Genomic DNA, 17835 nt, shown 5'->3' on the forward strand with positions numbered 1-17835 from the left:
AGCACAAATCATCAGGAATACACCACAGAAAGGACATTTGGTTGGCCACCTGTCACTTGCCCTACTGGAAAATAAAATAATAAATGTTTGAAATGGGTTTAATGGCACAAAGCTACATTTGCCGGCTTTATTGAATCCGTCCTGCAAAATAGTGATAGTCTGGAAGCAACCAAAGTCTGGAAGCAGCCTATATTAACGTTTCAACAGCACCACTCAAATCTCAAGCTTGAACCTCTAATACAGGGCTGGCTAATCCCAGTTAAGGATATGATCCAACTTCCCAAGCAATTCTTTCTGTCTTCCCACTCAAGACTCCACCAATTTTGGTTGTATAGCCACCTTCCGATGATCTGCTTGCTCATCCAAGGAGCAGAGAGGGAATTGTGTGCATGCAAGTATGTGTACAAGAATGAGGTGGGGTAGCATGATATGCCACAAGTGAATGTGACCCTCAGGCCAAGAAAGGTCAGCCACTCCTGTTCTACATGCTGTTTTGACTCATGGGCCACTGTTGAATGCTCCACACAAGGTTACTAAGATTTTCTGCATGCTCTCAGTATGCTTTCAAATCATCCTCAGCTTGTCTTGTAGCTGTGTGTCACTGATCTAATGATCCCTTGATGCAAGAAACATTCCTTCTTACCAGGTCACGTAACCGTATTGATGAGCTGCCCCGACACTCCAAAGATGGTCTCTGTTTCTGAAATTTCTGTGAAGAATGTTATGCCTTTTAAGACTCATGTCTACAAGAAGACCTCTCATGACAAAGCTGTGAGTACTTAGCACGACTGGAAGCAGTGAGTTGTTTCAGTGGTAAGCTTCTGATACAGAAGTGCATCTTTCTAAGAGACAAAGGTGCATGTGATGCTGCCTTGCCAAATGCAAGGGCACTTTTTGGATTCAATTACAATAACCAGAGCTGGTCCACTCATTAGGCAAGGTGAAGCAGCCACCTCAGGTGGCAGAAACACAAGACATGGTGCCCCACCAGTTTTGTTGTCGCCAGAGAAGCAATCCAGGTAAGGGAGGCTTCAGCGGCAGCAGAACATTCTGCTGCACAGCATTGCCATTGGTCTCCATCACTAGGGGTTGGAGGCAGGCCAGTGGCAAAGCTCTCCATGACACCCCTCTCTCCCCAATACAGCAAGAGGGAGGTGTTGCATCCCCCCACCCCTGGCAAGGCTTTGCAAAGCCTCATCACGTCACCCCATCACAGGGTATGTTTTGCATCAGGAGCCAGAGTGACTTTGGCCACCCCTGACAAACAGCAGCACAAATGGAGGGAAGCTCAGTGCTCTTATTAAAGTGACAGCACATACAAAGCAGTCTTTAAGCAAAACAACACAGCAAGAACCAAATGGTATACTGTTATCAGAAGCTCCACAGCACCCTCTTGATCAGAGCCTACATTGAAGCTGAAGGGTCAGACCCATCTGAGAGGTGTATATACTACAGGTCCTTAGTGGCCTCAGGCGGCCTGGCCTAATAGCTCAATTCCTCCCACCTGGTAAGCTAGGCCAATATTCCAGGTCAGCATAATCAGCCTTCCAGCGCACTGCTACCTGCAGGCCCTCAGCCAGCAGCTAGACCAAAAGAGGCTCTCCCCCATTCTACTGCTGCTTATCCCTGGAGTCCAAACCACAAATCAAACCAAGCCCCAAGGTACCAATAAGCAGGGAGGAAGAATCGTACAAACTGATACCTATGTCCTCGACCTACAAAATGTCTTCCACGTAGGTTTCCCCTACAGATGCTAAGCTTGGAAGCACACCAGAGTTGTAAAAATATTAAATAGTAGGCATGGGGGATTTTCATTCATATTTCAGTGTGCAGCAAGGGAAGGTTGGGTGGCAGCAGCAGGGAGAGCCCATTGGCACCAATGGAGGCTTCCTCATCCCTTATGTCAGACCAAGACAATCTTTGATACCAAGCCAGTACAGACCAAGCCATTCTTTAATTGGTTCCAAGGAGAACCTACTGGTCATTCCACAACCAGCAGATTGTCAATAGGTGAGAGCATGGAAGTAGGCCTTCTTGGTGGAAGCTCCCATCCTCTGAAATGCTGTCCCTCAAGTAATTTGTGGAGATAGTAATGATCCTTACACACACATCTTACAAATCTGTATTTTTAACCATGGGGGGGGGAGAGGTTCAACAACTTTAGGCCATCTCCCCACATTTTCCTAAAAGTGAGTCTGCAAAAATGGGGAGGGGGTGTCCTTATACATGGGGGTGTCCTATACCAAAATATAGGTATTTTGTTTTGTACAATGCATCCGGACGCTCTACTGTTTAGGGGAGCTTTTAATGTTTGATGGATTTCTGTATTTTAATGTTTTGTTGGAAGCCGCCCAGAGTGGCTGGAGGAACCCGGCCAGATGTGCGGGGTATAAATAATAAATTATTATTATTATTATTATTATTATTATTATTATTATTATTATTATTATTTCTGAGTCCTAATGCATCAAGAGGTTTGAGTAGTCTTGTCTGCCCTGAAGGTGCACTTTTTGCTTAGCATTGGTTTACAACTGAATCACATCCTTAAGTTGAGTTATGAAGCGGCCTTGTCCAATCATGAGTTTCCTTGTCTTCCAGGTTACGATCTACATAGGCAAGCGAGATTTCATTGACCATGTAGATGAGGTGGAACCTGTGGGTAAGCCTAGTATGATTTCAAGGTTTTTTTATGTTTTATATACTTTTAAAAAAATTATTATTATTATTATTATTATTATTATTATTATTATTATTATTATTATTAATTTACATCCATACACAATCTTAGGTACATGTACAGCCTTAAATAATTATACCTTTAAATATTGATTTAATTTAAAAATTGATTGCATTTCTTTTAAATATTGATTGTATTTGTACATGCTTTTTTCTTATAATTTCTAACTAAACAAAAATAAACCAAGGTAAAAAATCCAATAAACTGAATTATATTAAAACAGTCTTCCCGTCATTTCCCGATGTAAGTTACATTTACGATATTGAATGTACTTATGCTTCTTACTTTACGCTTACTATAGTTTCTAGTACTTTCTTATAACATATCGTACCATTTTTCTTTGCATAGTAGTATTTAATTTACACAAGGGTCATTCAAACGCTGCCATAGGTGTTATGTCGTTGTTATATTTTTGTAGGTATTTCTTGAACATATCCCATTTTTGCATGAATGATTGTTTAGTATTTCCTCTTTATCTGTCAATTGAGCCAATTCTGCATAGTCTAATAACTTATTCTGCCATTCCCTTACTGTTGGTACTTTCCCCCCTTTCCCGTTTGATGCAATTAATAACCAAGCAGCGGCTGTTGCATATAAAAAGATTTCTCTTCTATTTTTTGCGGATATCACTGCCTAAAATTCCAAGTAGAAATGCTTCTGGCTTCTTTGCAAATGTTAATTTAAAGATCTTTTTCATCTCATCATAGATGAGGTTCAAGAACTCTTCAATTTTTCGGCATGTCCACCACATATGGTACATATCTCCTTTTGTTTCTCCACACCGCCAACATTTGTCTGAAATACTTTTATACATCTTGGAGAGTTTTGATAGTGTAAGGTACCACCTGAACTGCATTTTCATCAAATTGTGTAACATGCCGTAAAATTCATGTTAGTTTTCCAAAGAGTTTCCCATTCACTCATCATAATGGTGCGTCCAATGTCTTGCGCCCATTTAATCATTATCGCCTTCACCTCCTCCTCCTTGACTTCCCAGTCAAGGAGGAGTCGGTACTTTCTGGAAATAATTTTGATATTGTTATTTAACAATTCTTTTTCTAATTTTGAGGGCTCGTCGTTAAATCCATTTTTAAAAAATATTGCTTAAATGTCTCAAAGAGCCGTCGGTATTCTAGCCATCCATACTTCTTTTTATAAAGCTTGAGTATTCAGTGTCCCAGAGTAGCTCTTTTCTGTGCTTTCTCAATACAGATGGTGTGGTGTTGGTTGATCCTGATATTGTAAAGGAGAAAAAAGGTCAGATGACTTTATTGGTGTTTTATAGATTTAAGTATTAATATCCAGCTTTAAAGCTAAAATGTCTCTAGATTTACACAAACTCCACTCAGGAAAAGAAAGGCCCCTGTTGGTTACCAAGCATGTTTTCAGAGGTGTATAATTCCTCTAGTCCCAAATGTTAGTATAACCACAGTAATTAGTGCCAAATGCATTCACATGTCCATTTTATACAATCTTCTGGTAGATGCATGCTGACAGAATCTTTATTAAAATCAGGCTTGAAAGAAGCATTGTATTGCAGCCTGTATAACAGATTGCAAATTGTTCCTGGCTGCAGCATGTGCCCACGGTACTCTAGCTGGTTTGCAAATGTGCCTACTGGCCCAAAAAGCTTAGTGACCCCAGCACCCTGCACTCCCCAAGAGAGCAGTGGAAAACCAAAGCCACCAAATGAACTCAGCTTCTTCTGACTCTCTTTTGCTAGCTGAGACAGACATAAAGTGATCTTGTTTAACCTTGAGCTTCGTCCCAGGCCCTAGCTTGCAGGTGCCCACTCTCAGACCTTTAAGCACAGAATTTCCATGTGAGAAGATGATACCCCTAGTTGGTTTAGCACAGTGTTTGTAACATTTGTTGTGTGTTCTTCCTAGTGTATGTGACACTCACTTGTGCTTTTCGGTATGGGCAAGAAGATATTGATATAATGGGCCTGACTTTCCGGAAGGACCTATATTTTTGCATGGTGCAGGTATACCCATCGCTAGAAAAACAGAGGCCGCTCTCCAGCTTGCAGGAATGCCTACTGAATAAACTGGGTAAAAACGCACATCCTTTTGTGTTAACAGTAAGTATTCTGCAGGGCTCCTTCTCTCAGTTATATTCTGGACTTGACAATTTGATAGGAAAGTGGTCAGAAAGTGGCTTTACAACATATTTTCACTTTAGGTGTCTCCATACATACATTCATCCCTCCACCCCAAATATCAACTCTTTGCTTCATATCTAGCAGCAGAATACATGAGGTGGGCAGAATACAGGAGGTGGTTTGAGTAAGGTTTGACCTTCAGCTGGGTCTCTCATATTACCTAAGGCAGTGTGTGCTTTGTAGCACCTTAAGAATGTAAGGACGCGGGTGGAGCTGTGGTCTAAACCACTGAGCCTAGGGCTTCCCGATCAGAATGTCGGAAGTTCGAATCCCCGCGACGGGGTGAGCTCCCGTTGCTCGGTCCCTGCTCCTGCCAACCTAGCAGTTCAAAAGCCTGTCGAAAGTGCAAGTAGATGTCTGTCAAAGTGCAAGCTCCAGCGGGAAGGTAAACAGCATTTCCATGCACTGCTCTGTTTTGACAGAAGCGGCTCAGTCATGCTGGCCACAACCCGGAAACTGTACACCAGCTCCCTCGGCCAGTAAAGCGAGATGAGCGCCGCAACCCCAGAGTCGTCCGTGACTGGACCTAACGATCAGGGGTCCCTTTACCTTTAAGAATGTAAGAAGATCCATGCAGGATCAGGCCAAAGGGCCATCTAGTCCAGCATCGTGTTCTCATAATGGCCTATCAGGTGCCCACTGGAAGCCTGAAAGCAATAGCGCTTTCCCCGCTTGTGATTCACAGCAAATGGCATTCAGAGGCAGACTGCCTGTTGCTTCTGACAGTGGAGAATATAGCTGCCCCTCAAGAACTAAACTTCTGTAGCAGCTAAACTAACTGTAGCATGCAGTTGAATGACCAGTGTCTTTTGTCTTCCTCACCCTTACAGTTTCCAGACTATCTACCTTGCTCAGTATGCTTGCAGCCAGCTCCCAAGGATGTCGGGAAGGTGAGAACTGTGGGAACGGGATTGTATATATTTACTAAGAAAGTAAAACCCAAGAATTAGCATCTGCTCCCATAGTTTTCTCACTGCTGCTGATGTGACATGATGCTCCCTAGTGGAAGTTTGTTACAGGGGAACTGTTTTCCAAGTGCATGTTGAACACAGCTGGCCCCACAGAATTAGACACAAATAGCAAGTAAGACAATAACTTTTGCAACACTCTCTTAACAAAAAATATCAGGCAATACTGAAAAGGAACATGTCGTGTGAAAGTTTGTGTACGGTATTAGATAATATTGTGGGTCTCCCTAGGGAAGCGTAGCTAAGCGACGGCCTTTTCCCTATGTTTGGTTTGCTTCTCACCTTCCCAGGGCCAGCAAAACAAACTCATGTGAAGGTACTCTGTGATGTGCTCAGGTGGAGTAAAGGTAAAGGGACCCCTGACCATTAGGTCCAGTCGTGACCGACTCTGGGGTTGCGCGCTCATCTCGCATTATTGGCCGAGGGAGCCGGCGTATAGCTTCCAGGTCATGTGGCCAGCATGACAAAGCCGCTTCTGGCAAACCAGAGCAGCACATGGAAACGCTGTTTACCTTCCCGCTATAGCAGTTCCTATTTATCTACTTGCATTTTGACGTGCTTTCAAACTGCTAGGTTGGCAGGAGCTGGGACCAAGCAACGGGAGCTCACCCCGTCACAGGGATTCGAACCGCCGACCTTCTGATTGGCAAGCCCTAGGCTCAGTGGTTTAACCACAGCGCCACCTGGGTCCCTCAGGTGGAGTACAAGTTTATAAAAACCAAGTGAGCACACCCATTTTTAAATACATCCTATCTCCTTCCAGTTAAGGCCCAATGGTATGTCTCCTGCTTTAGGCAGAAATGGTGATGGGATTTCTCAATGAATGTGCACCTGTATTGAAAAGGTCTGTGCATATGACACATGGCAGATGCATAGGAAGCTTTTCTTCCTGTGCAAATTGAGAGTGTGGGGCCCCTGACCTGGACTGGGACCATCCTGGAGTGCAGAGAGTTAAAGCACCCCACCCCTACCACCACCACCACTAGGGTTGCCATACGTCCGGACATTACCGGGATCCCCACAATGGCAATACAGCTACATAGCTAATGTAACACATGGTTTGACTCTTAAATTGGCTATTGGATGTGTTCTTTTACATGCAGATGCTTAATACGCCCAAGCCCAACAGCCATAACCTGTCACCCTGTCTTTCCTTGCAGTGCTGCGGGGTGGATTTTGAGGTCAAAGCATTCTCGACAGAAAATGTGGAGGAGAAGGTTCTCAAGAGGTAACATTTTGTTTGACAGATCTTGGATGGAAAATGGGGGAAATGGAGCAGTTGAATAAGGAGCTATATTTAATTAACAGCCTGCTCTGAATCTCTGGGTAGGGGGAGAAGAGGAATTGCTACTTACTTTGTGTGCCGCTCCCTGCACCCTATTGCTGCTTTACCAAGGATGACTTGTAGTAGCAGTAAAAGACCTTCTGTCACTGCCTTTGGTGCTACCTCTTTCATCCCTATTTCACAGCTTGGCACTACTGCTTCCACAACTGCTCGCCACCACCAGCAGTTCAGCACAGAAACAAACCTGTTCTTTTCTCCTTAGGAACTCCGCACGCCTGCTGATCCGCAAAGTCCAGTGTGCTCCAGAAGTGCCAGGACCCCAGCCTCATGCAGAGACCAGCTGGCATTTTTTCCTGTCAAAGAAACCATTGCACCTGAAGGCATGCCTCAGCAAAGAGGTGAGCTGGTCTTGCATTTGGAAATTAATGCTCTGGCTTTTAAAAAGTGTGCATTTTACATCTCTGAGTTATTTGATCTCCTATTTAAGAGACCACTGCTCAAGGGCTTTGAGACTATTTGCAACAACAGTTCTTATTGGGAGAAACTGGGGATAGATCCACAGCATACATTTAAAGGACATCCAGGGCACATTTAAAGCACATGGCTTCCCCTAAAGACTCCTGGGAACTGCAGTTTAAGGGTGCTGATAATTGTAGTTCTGTGGGGAGAAACTACATTTCCCTGGACTCTTGTGAGGGGAAAAGACATGTGCTTTAAACATTAATGGGATATGCTTTTAATGTATGGTATGGATCAGCCCTCGGATGTCTGGTGTAATAAAGCCTTCTGCTAACTCTCAGGAGATATAAACAAGGTCCATGGCTTTCCTATAGAGGCTGACCATGCAAATGCATAGAAGATGAAAGATGTCTTATGTAGACCAGATGAACCCTCCTGCTAAGTCAGTCCAATTGTTCCAGGTCTTTTACCATGGTGAGGCGATCCCTGTTACGGTGACTGTGATCAACAATTCTGATAAGGTGGTTAAGAAGATCAGTGTGTCAGGTAAAATGCTAATTTCCCCCATAATGCCATGAGATGTTTGTTATCAGGTAATAGCAGGGTAGAAGGATAGAGCATCCATGATTATTTATGCCCACAATGCTATCAGGGGAGTCACACATAATTCCACTTTTAATATGGTTCACACCTGCAACATTTGGGGGGGGTGTCACACTGCTCCATTTCCAATCAGTGTATATCTCATAATGTCCTGCTGATATCCTGTAACTTTTTAAGCCGCAAATGTTCTGGTTTATTTTTGTCCTGCTTTTGTTGCACTACAGCTCACCTGGGCAGCCCTAGGAAAGCATCACTAAACAAACTAAAGCAGAATCAATCCACCACTAATGTACTATTACAGTATCATGTCAAATATGTGGCAGAATACTCCTGCAACAAAGCAGCAGTCTAGAGGGGCCCATAATGTGATAATGGGCAGTGATGGTGGCGTTGGGATAACCCAGCACTTTCAGTGTGAAAGGATCTCCATTTAGTTTTGCAAGAACTGCCGGTTTTTTTTGCCTTGGAAGCATGTTTCCCTGCAGTCTGCCAAAGCAAAATTACTACCAATCCATAATTTTGTATATGATGCCACAAACAATAGAGTACAGGGGAAACAGAGGCATACAGAGAAGCGACAACTTCCTTCAGAATCCTCAGAAGAATTATGGGAAGTAGGCTAGACCCTCTTGGTTTTCCAGTTGGTAATTTCCCATCTCGTTCCCTCCTCAGTGGAACAAGTTGCCAATGTGGTACTGTACTCCAGTGATTTCTACACCAAGACAGTAGCTCTGGAAGAGGCAGAGTGAGTGCATCCTAAGCTGCTCTGGCAGTTTCCCCTTCTGTTACATTCCCTTTAGCTGCCTACCTCACTAGAACATAGAAATCCACACCTATACATTGTCTTGCTTCCTGCTCTGGCAGAGGTCTAACTTTGCATCTTTCTGTTAAGATGTATATCCCCCTCCCTCCCTTCTTCAACTGGTCGTCTCATGTTTTGTGCCCCCTCATCTGGATCCTACTGAAGTTGGAAGGTTGAATTTTGGCCAGCTATTTTTCTGTTCCAGAATTAAACTTTTATTCTCTTTAATCCCCTGCAATGTGTATTCCAGGGAAAAGGTACAGCCCAACTGCATCATCTCAAAGACTATAACAGTTCTACCTTTGCTGTCAAACAATCGAGTAAAACAAGGCATAGCCCTGGATGGGAAGCTAAAAGATGAAGACACCAACTTGGCTTCTAGCACCATGTGAGTTGAATATGTATAGACATATAACCCATTTGTAGCAGAAAACTGTAGGTTTCCCCCCTCAATCTGGATTCATTCAAGCTCATCCTCAACATGCTGCTTTCCATCTAGATTAATTCTAGATCCTGAGTATGGTACCTTGATATGCATTTGAAAATCCTCCCCTTGCTTAGGTTACCCACACCTTTTCCTCCTTGCCCATGCCCCAAATGAAGGAAGAAGGACTTGATGATTACGATCTTGGCATATGACCACAACATCCTTGGGTACTGTCATCGGTACTGACTACATCTGTTTTCAAATGGACACATTGCAGGGTAATGCAGAATAAATGTTTATTTTCAAAATGAAGCCAGTTTCCTCAAAAGTACTATTCATGGACAAAAAAAAAAGATCTAAATTGTGTGTGGACTACATACAAAAAAACAATTACTCAATCTCCACGGATTCTGGAATGAAGTGTTGCGTGTATACAGCCTGTGGAATATGGAATAGGGTGTCTTCTATTGTTGTCGAAACAAAATAAAAAAATTCCTTCCAGTAGCACCTTAGAGACCAACTAAGTTTATCATTGGTATGAGCTTTCCAATGATAAACTTAGTTGGTCTCTAAGGTGCTACTGGAAGGAATTTTTTTATTTTGTTTCAACTACGCCAGACCAACACGGCTACCTACCTGTAACTAGTTCTATTGTTGTGTTAAGCAATAAATGTAAGTGCAGAAGCTTCTTGTATGCTTAGTTGAATTCAACCTAGAATCAATCTTGCCTTGGAACCTTCTCAATTAGTGTAACTGCCCTGGGAGGATCCTCCTTCCTGTTGGACAATAAGTTGCTGAAGTTGCATGTCATTATCCTATTCTTTTTATCCCCAATAGTATTAAAGATGGGCTAGACAAGACAGTTTGGGGGATCCTGGTTGCTTACAAGATAAAGGTGAAGCTCACTGTCTCAGGGTAAGAGAGGTTATTCAGTATCCTGTAGTTAAAAATTATTGCAATAGGTGCTTTTGTGAGTCATGGCAACAAAATGAGGATGCAGAATCCTCATTGCTTTAGATTGTACAGTATAGCCAACTCTAACACATTGGTTCCATGCTTAAGAAATTAGCAGTCTTGTAAAATGGTGAATATTTGTGTGAATGTTCTTCCTTAAAAGTAGTAAGTAGATGCTGCCAAGCCAAATGAAGAAGGTGTACGTGAGTGATGCAAGCATGGATAATTCTGAGCTACATTCTGTATGAAGAGCATATGAAATTTGTCTGACTTTGCTATGGAATTTTGTAAGCTTTGATCTTTATTTTTGATTATATCTTAGCCTGCTAGGAGATTTCATTTCCAGGTAAATCTGTAAGATTTTCTCTGTTCCCCCGCCGCCGCCGCTGCTGCCTTGCTCTTGCAACATTTGATTATATTGCTAGGCTTATCTGAAAATGGACCTTCCCCTTTTACTCTTATTACACATTATACCTTTTAAAGCACATTCCTCCCCCCCCCCCCCGAGAATTCTGGGCACGTGCAGCGGTTAAATAGTGGTCCCTCAATCGCTTTGACTGCCGTCACTCAGGCCCAATTGCTCCCAAGATTGAGAGGCCACCAATAGGGTGTTGTGGCCCCTCCAATGTTCTCACCCACAACACAGGGTCAGGTTGCCAGGTCCCACCCGCAACACATGCCCTCTTGTTAGGGAGGACCCAATTAACTGGAACCAGGCACTGGTCATTAATTATTGTATTTGTATTCTATCATTATTTACTCGCTTAATACATTTATATCTTACCTTTCTATAGTAAAATTAACAATGCTTTCAAATAAAAATATAAACTACATCAACAATTAATAGCAAAAGAATGCAGCAGGAGGAAAGCAATCATAATAAAAAAGTGTTAGCAACAATCTCCTTGGGAACAATTTGATTGAAAGGTGGGGTAGAAATAGACCCAATGCCTTTCCCATCTGCACCCTGGACTCTTATGCCTTTACAAGAAACACTTTGTTGATTATTTGTGGAGGATTATAGGTATAGGGTAGCATTCAACTAAGCCAGGCATAGGCAAACTCAGCCCTCCATATGTTTTGGGACTACAACTCCCATCATCCCTGACCACTGGTCCTGTTAGTTAGGGATGATGGGAGTTGTAGTCCCAAAACATCTGGTGGGCCACGTTTGCCTATGCCTGAACTAAGCTTTATTCTGAGCAGACCTACTGGAATTAATGGCCCTAACTTAGTCATGTTCATTCATTTCAGCAGGACTACTCTGAGTGAAATAGCCCCCATACATTTAGACCTGGGTAATGACGCGGGTGGCGCTGTGGTCTAAACCACAGAGCCTAGGGCTTGCTGATCAGGTCGGCAGTTCGAATCCCCGTGACGGGGTGAGCTCCCGTTGCTCGGCCCCAGCTCCTGCCAACCTAGCAGTTCAAAAGCACATAAAAGTGCAAGTAGATAAATAGGTACCGCTCCGGCGGAAAGGAAAATGGCATTTCCGTGTGCTGCTCTGGTTCACCAGAAGAGGCTTTGTCATGCTGGCCACATGACCCGGAAGCTGTACGCCGGCTCCCTTGGCCAATAAAGTGAGATGAGCGCCGCAACCCCAGAGTCGTCCGCGACTGGACCTAATGGTCAGGGGTCCCTTTACCTTTACCTTTAATGACTGGATAAATCAAATAGTGTGGGGAACTGCTAAGGTTGTTTGGTGCTATATAGGTATCATCCTACTTTCTTTCCCCTCTCCACACAGTGAGGTAGCCATGGATCTTCCCTTCCGTCTCATGCACCCCAAGCGAGAGGAGGTAAACACAACAGGTCAGTAGGATATTATTGCCCTTGCTTGGGGCATTGTTTTAATATTCTGATGATACCCTCAAGTCTTTTTGAAAAGCTAGAAAATTATTCTTCCATTGAAATGGTAAGCAGCTCTAAGGGAGATTTTAATCACAGGGAGGGGTGTTTTCAGATGGAGCAGAAAGAGGGATGCTATTAGATGGTTCTCCTTTCATATTTTCCAGCAGAAGTTCTTGTGCTCTTGAAGCACAATCTTATGCATGTCTCCACAGAAGTCCCACTGAGTTCAGTGGGGCTTACTCTACCCTGAAATCTTTTGTGTGTGTGTACTCTCACATTTATGCTTGCAATAACTTTCTTATTAAGAAAAAATCAGCCGCAGGGAACCTTTGACGCTCCAAATATTGTTGGACTCCAACTCCTATCAGCCGCAGCTAATGATCGAAGATATGAGAGGCGTAGTTCAGCAGCACTTGGAGAGCCAACAATTCTCTAGCTCTGCTCTAATTGCATTGCAGAGCTGGCGGAATTCAAAGTTCAATCAGTCAATTTGGAATCCAGTCATATGAGCAATCCTAGCTTGTTAAAAAGCAGAGACATCACCTTGCCGACAAAGGTCCGTATAGTTAAAGCTATGGTTTTCCCAGTAGTGATGTATGGAAGTGAGAGCTGGACCATAAAGAAGGCTGAGCGCCGAAGAATTGATGCTTTTGAATTATGGTGCTGGAGGAGACTCTTGAGAGTCCCATGGACTGCAAGAAGATCAAACCTATCCATTCTTAAGGAAATCAGCCCTGAGTGCTCCCTGGAAGGACAGATCGTGAAGCTGAGGCTCCAATACTTTGGCCACCTCATGAGAAGAGAAGAATCCTTGGAAAAGACCCTGATGTTGGGAAAGATTGAGGGCACTAGGAGAAGGGGACGACAGAGGACAAGATGGTTGGACAGTGTTCTCGAAGCTACGAACAGGAGTTTGACCAAACTGCGGAAGGCAGTGCAAGACAGGAGTGCCTGGCGTGCTATGGTCCATGGGGTCACGAAGGGTCGGACACGACTGAACGACTAAACAACAACAACAACAAGCTTGTTTCATGTTTCCTCTAGAATTACTTTCTACGGTTAGTACCGAAAACTTAGTATGACGGTGGACAAGTCAGTTAGGTTCCAGTTTGCATCTGTACAATGCACACAATAACACCCCCTGCTTCAAAAAACAGAATGGAATGTTCAAAGTTTAATAAAACAATAATTTTGAGGTCTACTACAAATCAACTACCGCAAATGATGAAGAGCACAATGATTAAACTGAACATTTGTTTTGTAATATTTTGGCTGGCATGATTAAGGTATTGCCCAAATATGGTTTTTGAATTTTTGTTGATGGTAAAGAATACCGGTATTTTGGTGCAATGAGTGCAGCTGGACAAGCTTTGAGACCACTACATGGTTGCCATAAATTTGTGGTTCAATGAAAATCCATTGAAGAGAATGAAACTTCCTTCTTTCTTTCTTTCTTTCTTTCTTTCTTTCTTTCTTTCTTTCTTTCTTTCTTTCTTTCTCTCTCTCTCTCTCTCTCTCTCTCTCCCTCCCTCCTTTCACCTCAGGGCACAGAGAGGCACAGATTGTTATCTCTCCTTTCCAAGCTTTATGCATGGCCCGAGGAGCCTGGGTCACTGACTTATTGTCAGGTCACACACCTGTTGCATAGTTGTACCTGTAGGGCACTGTAACTTAAGATTTTGTAACTTATATTTCCCCCTTCAAATGGACTTTGCAATATTTGCCGACTGCTTTAAGGAATCAAAATCAAGACAACGTATTTAGTTAAGCCTTTATCCCTCTTTTCTTCTTTATGCGCACCAATGACTACAGGAAAAGAAAAGTAAGCATTGTTTCATTATATTTCTAGCCAACTCTGCCCTGAAATATTTATTCCTTCATGAGCAATGACTTTGTTCATAAACAAACTTTATTAAAGTTGCAGCATGAGGACAGTGGAAATTGATTCTGTTTATCAGCTGGATTCAGCTCAGAGCTTTCTGCGTTTTAAGGCATACAAACACTGTGAAGCTACAGCTGTGTGATATAGGAGAGTGAAGTATTTGCAGCTATTGTCTCATGAGATGTTGATAGATATTATATAGCTGGAACCCTACCTGTGTGTACTTGTAAATGGGACCTACTCCCAAGTAAGCATGTATTAAATTGCAGTCTAATAGCAAAATTATATGCCACTGGGCATGCTTAACTTTGGACTGTAAAAAGTCTATACAAACATTATGTTCTTTAGAATGTGCTCCATGAAATCTAATGGGATTTACATATAGGGGAAATATGCATAGAAATGGACTGTTAGTTTTATATTGCCCCAGTTGCCCAATGCCCTAGTTATAGTCAGAAAGGGTTCTGTGGGATGACCTGCTAAACTTCTGCCTAAGCTCCAGGGAATGGCTTATTGTGAGGAAATGATGCAGCAACCTTACTGAAGCTGCGCGAAGGATGAGAAACCTTTCCACACAGGCAATTGGGGGACATGTTTAAGCTTTGATGTGGGCATTCCTATGTCTGCTGCTGAATGGTTGCATGGTTTAATCATTTTGTTTTATTATTTATTATGCTACATGCTACATATAGTGGCAAGTGCTGTTCGATTTGATTCTGCTATTTGTACTCTGCCCTGGGATCTTATCGGATGAAGGGGCAGTCTTAAAAATCTAAATACAGTAAATGAATACTGCAAGAGACGCTAAAATGCATTTGTAAGTTGTGTGAAAATGGTGTAAACTGACTGTGTGCTAGTCTAAAGGTTCCAAAGGAAAATAGATGCAGAGGTATCCAAATACCAAGAAGAATGCAATTTTGAAAGCAACCTTTATCTTTTTTAGTGACCAAGGTGACCTCATGTTTGAGGAGTTCTCTCGCCAGCAGCTGAAAGATGAGGATGAGAAGGCGGAATCACTAAATGAGGAATGACAGAAAAAGGAGGGTGAGCCAGCTATGGAAGCCACACAATTTGTGTCTAATGGCAAACACAGAGGGAAGTAATTCTATTAAACAGCAGGAGGGTTTTCTTTTTTATGTCGGTTAACACTGGTCTTCCCACCCTTTTTTTAGAATAAAGAAACGGAATACTTGATTGTGGTGGTGGTATTTATTTAAATCAGTTGCCTCACAATAAACATCTAGCTGCAGCGTGAAGAGTGAATCCAGTATTATTTGTTTAGAAAATAAAAAACTGCTTAGCATAACAAACCCATGCCCCTGAATTATATTGAAGGCTGGGGGTGCTACTTCGTTTGCTTGAACTTTAAAAAAGGAAGGAACTGAAACCATTCAACCTACAAGAAAGAACTTGAAAGTGCTTCATCTATTACATTTTGTATGTGTTCATATAAAAAAATATTAAATATGTTGGAGGCAATAAGCATGTGTTTGTATTGATCATCAGCATTACCTCTGTTGGTGTGTTTACCTTGCTTTATGTACATATAGTGGCAAATACAGGTGTGTTGCCATTTAACTTGTAATGCAACCATTCTGGGCCTGGTTGCCAGCCATTTCTTATGAGGTAGAGGTATGGAGTATTTTACTGTGTGTAAAATGCAAGAATCTGGAAGAATGTATGTTCTGGTGAATGAGGGCAAGACTGTATTCAGTGCCTTACAAGCCTGATCTATAAAATCCAGTAAAACAGATTATATGTGTGCATGCACTGGGGTTTTTTTTAAATAGCATATAAATGGAGTGAAAATAATCTCTGTAAAAAACAACACAGCATTTCAGTTTTTGTATCTGATCTGTTTGTACCAGGGCCGTCTTGAGCAGATCGCGCGCCCTGGTGCTGAGGGGCGGAGATCGCTCCGCCGCCCGCCCCGCCCTCGCAGGGCGCAATTGGTTTCCATGCGGCTTTGCCGCGCGGCGCCCTCCTTCCCAGGCCGGCGCCCAGCTTACCAGCCCCGCGCCATGGTGCACTGCGCCACCGGGGGTCTACGATGAGCCGGGCCTGGTTTGTACTATAAATATGCTGGTCTCCCTAGCTGAGAACCTCCATTTTAACAGTGGTTTCAACGGAAATGCTGTGGTTTCAACATATGATGTCAGATGTGGGAGTGGATGTGCACAGTTTGGGGAAAGTGGCATTGCAAGCCAAATTGGGACAACTGATAAACCCTAACAGATGCCACCATGTTTCCTTTTTATGTCCGGAGGGAAGGTGAGCAGATTAATGTACACTAGGGAGCTGCTATGGTTTACACTATAAACATCTGTCATGGATGCTTTGGTTGAGATTCCTGTATTGTGGGGGGTTGGACTAGATTACCATTGGGACCCTTCCAACCCCTGGTTCCCAACATGGGGCACACACCCCACAGGGCGCAATTAGATTTTTAAGGGGGGAAATTCAAAAATGAGTTATTAACAGTTAATGGCCTTTTAGGCTTCCTCCATGTGAATAGTTCACTTCTTGAATAATAAGAATTATATGTCACGGGGGGGGGGGGGGCAATCAGGATTTTAGAGATGCTTAGGTGGGGCATGGCCCAAAAAAGGTTGGGAACCGCTGCTTCCAACTCTTAAATTCTATGATTCAGGTTTATGTCTCCTATTCAGAAGTTGTGGTATTCATGGTGTGGACCATACAATGCCTGTCGTGTGAAGTTGCTTTTCATGTTGATGAATGCCATGTACTTTGTGAAATTCCTACACAGAAGGTACTTTTAACATGCAGCATATGTAATAGCTGCATACACTGAAAAATAAACATGTATTGGTTGTTGGATGGAATAATCTACAAGCAGGCTACCTGCTTTTTCGGTTTTATGTGCTAAAAGATTACGATTTGCAAGTTCTGAAATGAGCGTATGAACACAGAGTACAGTGCCATGCCTTCAAATCTATTTTACAGAGAAGTTATTGTAACTATGTTTGTACAAGGCAGTGGGACAACAGAAGTGGCCGTTACATGCTCTGTCCCTGAATGTGATTTCGCTCAGTGATTAGCTCATTGCATGTCCGATTCTGGCTGTGCTCTGCTGTCCTTCCATCCCATCCTCGTCGCCAGTATTAAATAGTGGGTAGACAACACAGCGGTTCTTCCAGAAGCTCTTTATTCGGAAGCCAGAACAGAACTGAACTGCATTGCCGAGCCGGCCTGCTTTTTATAGAGGCTGGCTCAAACAATGTATCAAACATAATTCAAAGTTCCCTCCTAAAGTTCCCTCCTAAAACAACTGACAAGGACCTGAGGACCTGAGGGAAAACTATATACAGTCGTACCTCGTTTTACGAACCGCTCGGGTTGCGAACAGTTCGGGTTACGAACTCCGCAAACCCGGAAGTGATTTCGGCGCGCGCGCATCCCATGCATGCGCAGAAGCGGCGTGCGCGCTTTGTGCATGCGCAGAAGCGGCGCTCGGTTTGCAACCTTTCCAGGTTACAAACTGCGACCCGGAACGGATCGCGTTCGTAACCCGAGGTACTACTGTACACTAATACATAACAATATGGTATGATTCTGAGGTGGCAGATTACAGGTACAATAACATCATTTTTAATGATCCCTTCTGTTTGAAACAAAATGCTGCTGTTAGCAAAAGAAAGAAAAAATCCAGAGCAAATTCTAGGCCATTTTATCCCTTACCCTC

At 43.1% G+C, this 17835-nt stretch overlaps 1 protein-coding gene across 1 annotated transcript; it reads left to right on the plus strand.

Moving 5' to 3' along the window:
• Positions 1-663: 663 nt before the first annotated feature.
• On the plus strand, positions 664-15163 carry SAG (S-antigen visual arrestin). Its single transcript, XM_035133731.1, has 15 exons — positions 664-771; positions 2599-2659; positions 3950-3994; positions 4627-4820; positions 5732-5791; positions 7030-7097; positions 7417-7552; positions 8075-8159; positions 8889-8961; positions 9269-9406; positions 10283-10360; positions 10722-10745; positions 12147-12211; positions 14063-14072; positions 15076-15163. Exons 1-15 carry the CDS (start codon positions 664-666, stop codon positions 15161-15163), a joined length of 1233 nt encoding a protein of 410 aa, XP_034989622.1.
• Positions 15164-17835: the final 2672 nt, after the last annotated feature.

This window comes from Zootoca vivipara, chromosome 5 (genome assembly GCF_963506605.1).
Source record: "Zootoca vivipara chromosome 5, rZooViv1.1, whole genome shotgun sequence".
NCBI classification, from domain to species: domain Eukaryota; kingdom Metazoa; phylum Chordata; class Lepidosauria; order Squamata; family Lacertidae; genus Zootoca; species Zootoca vivipara.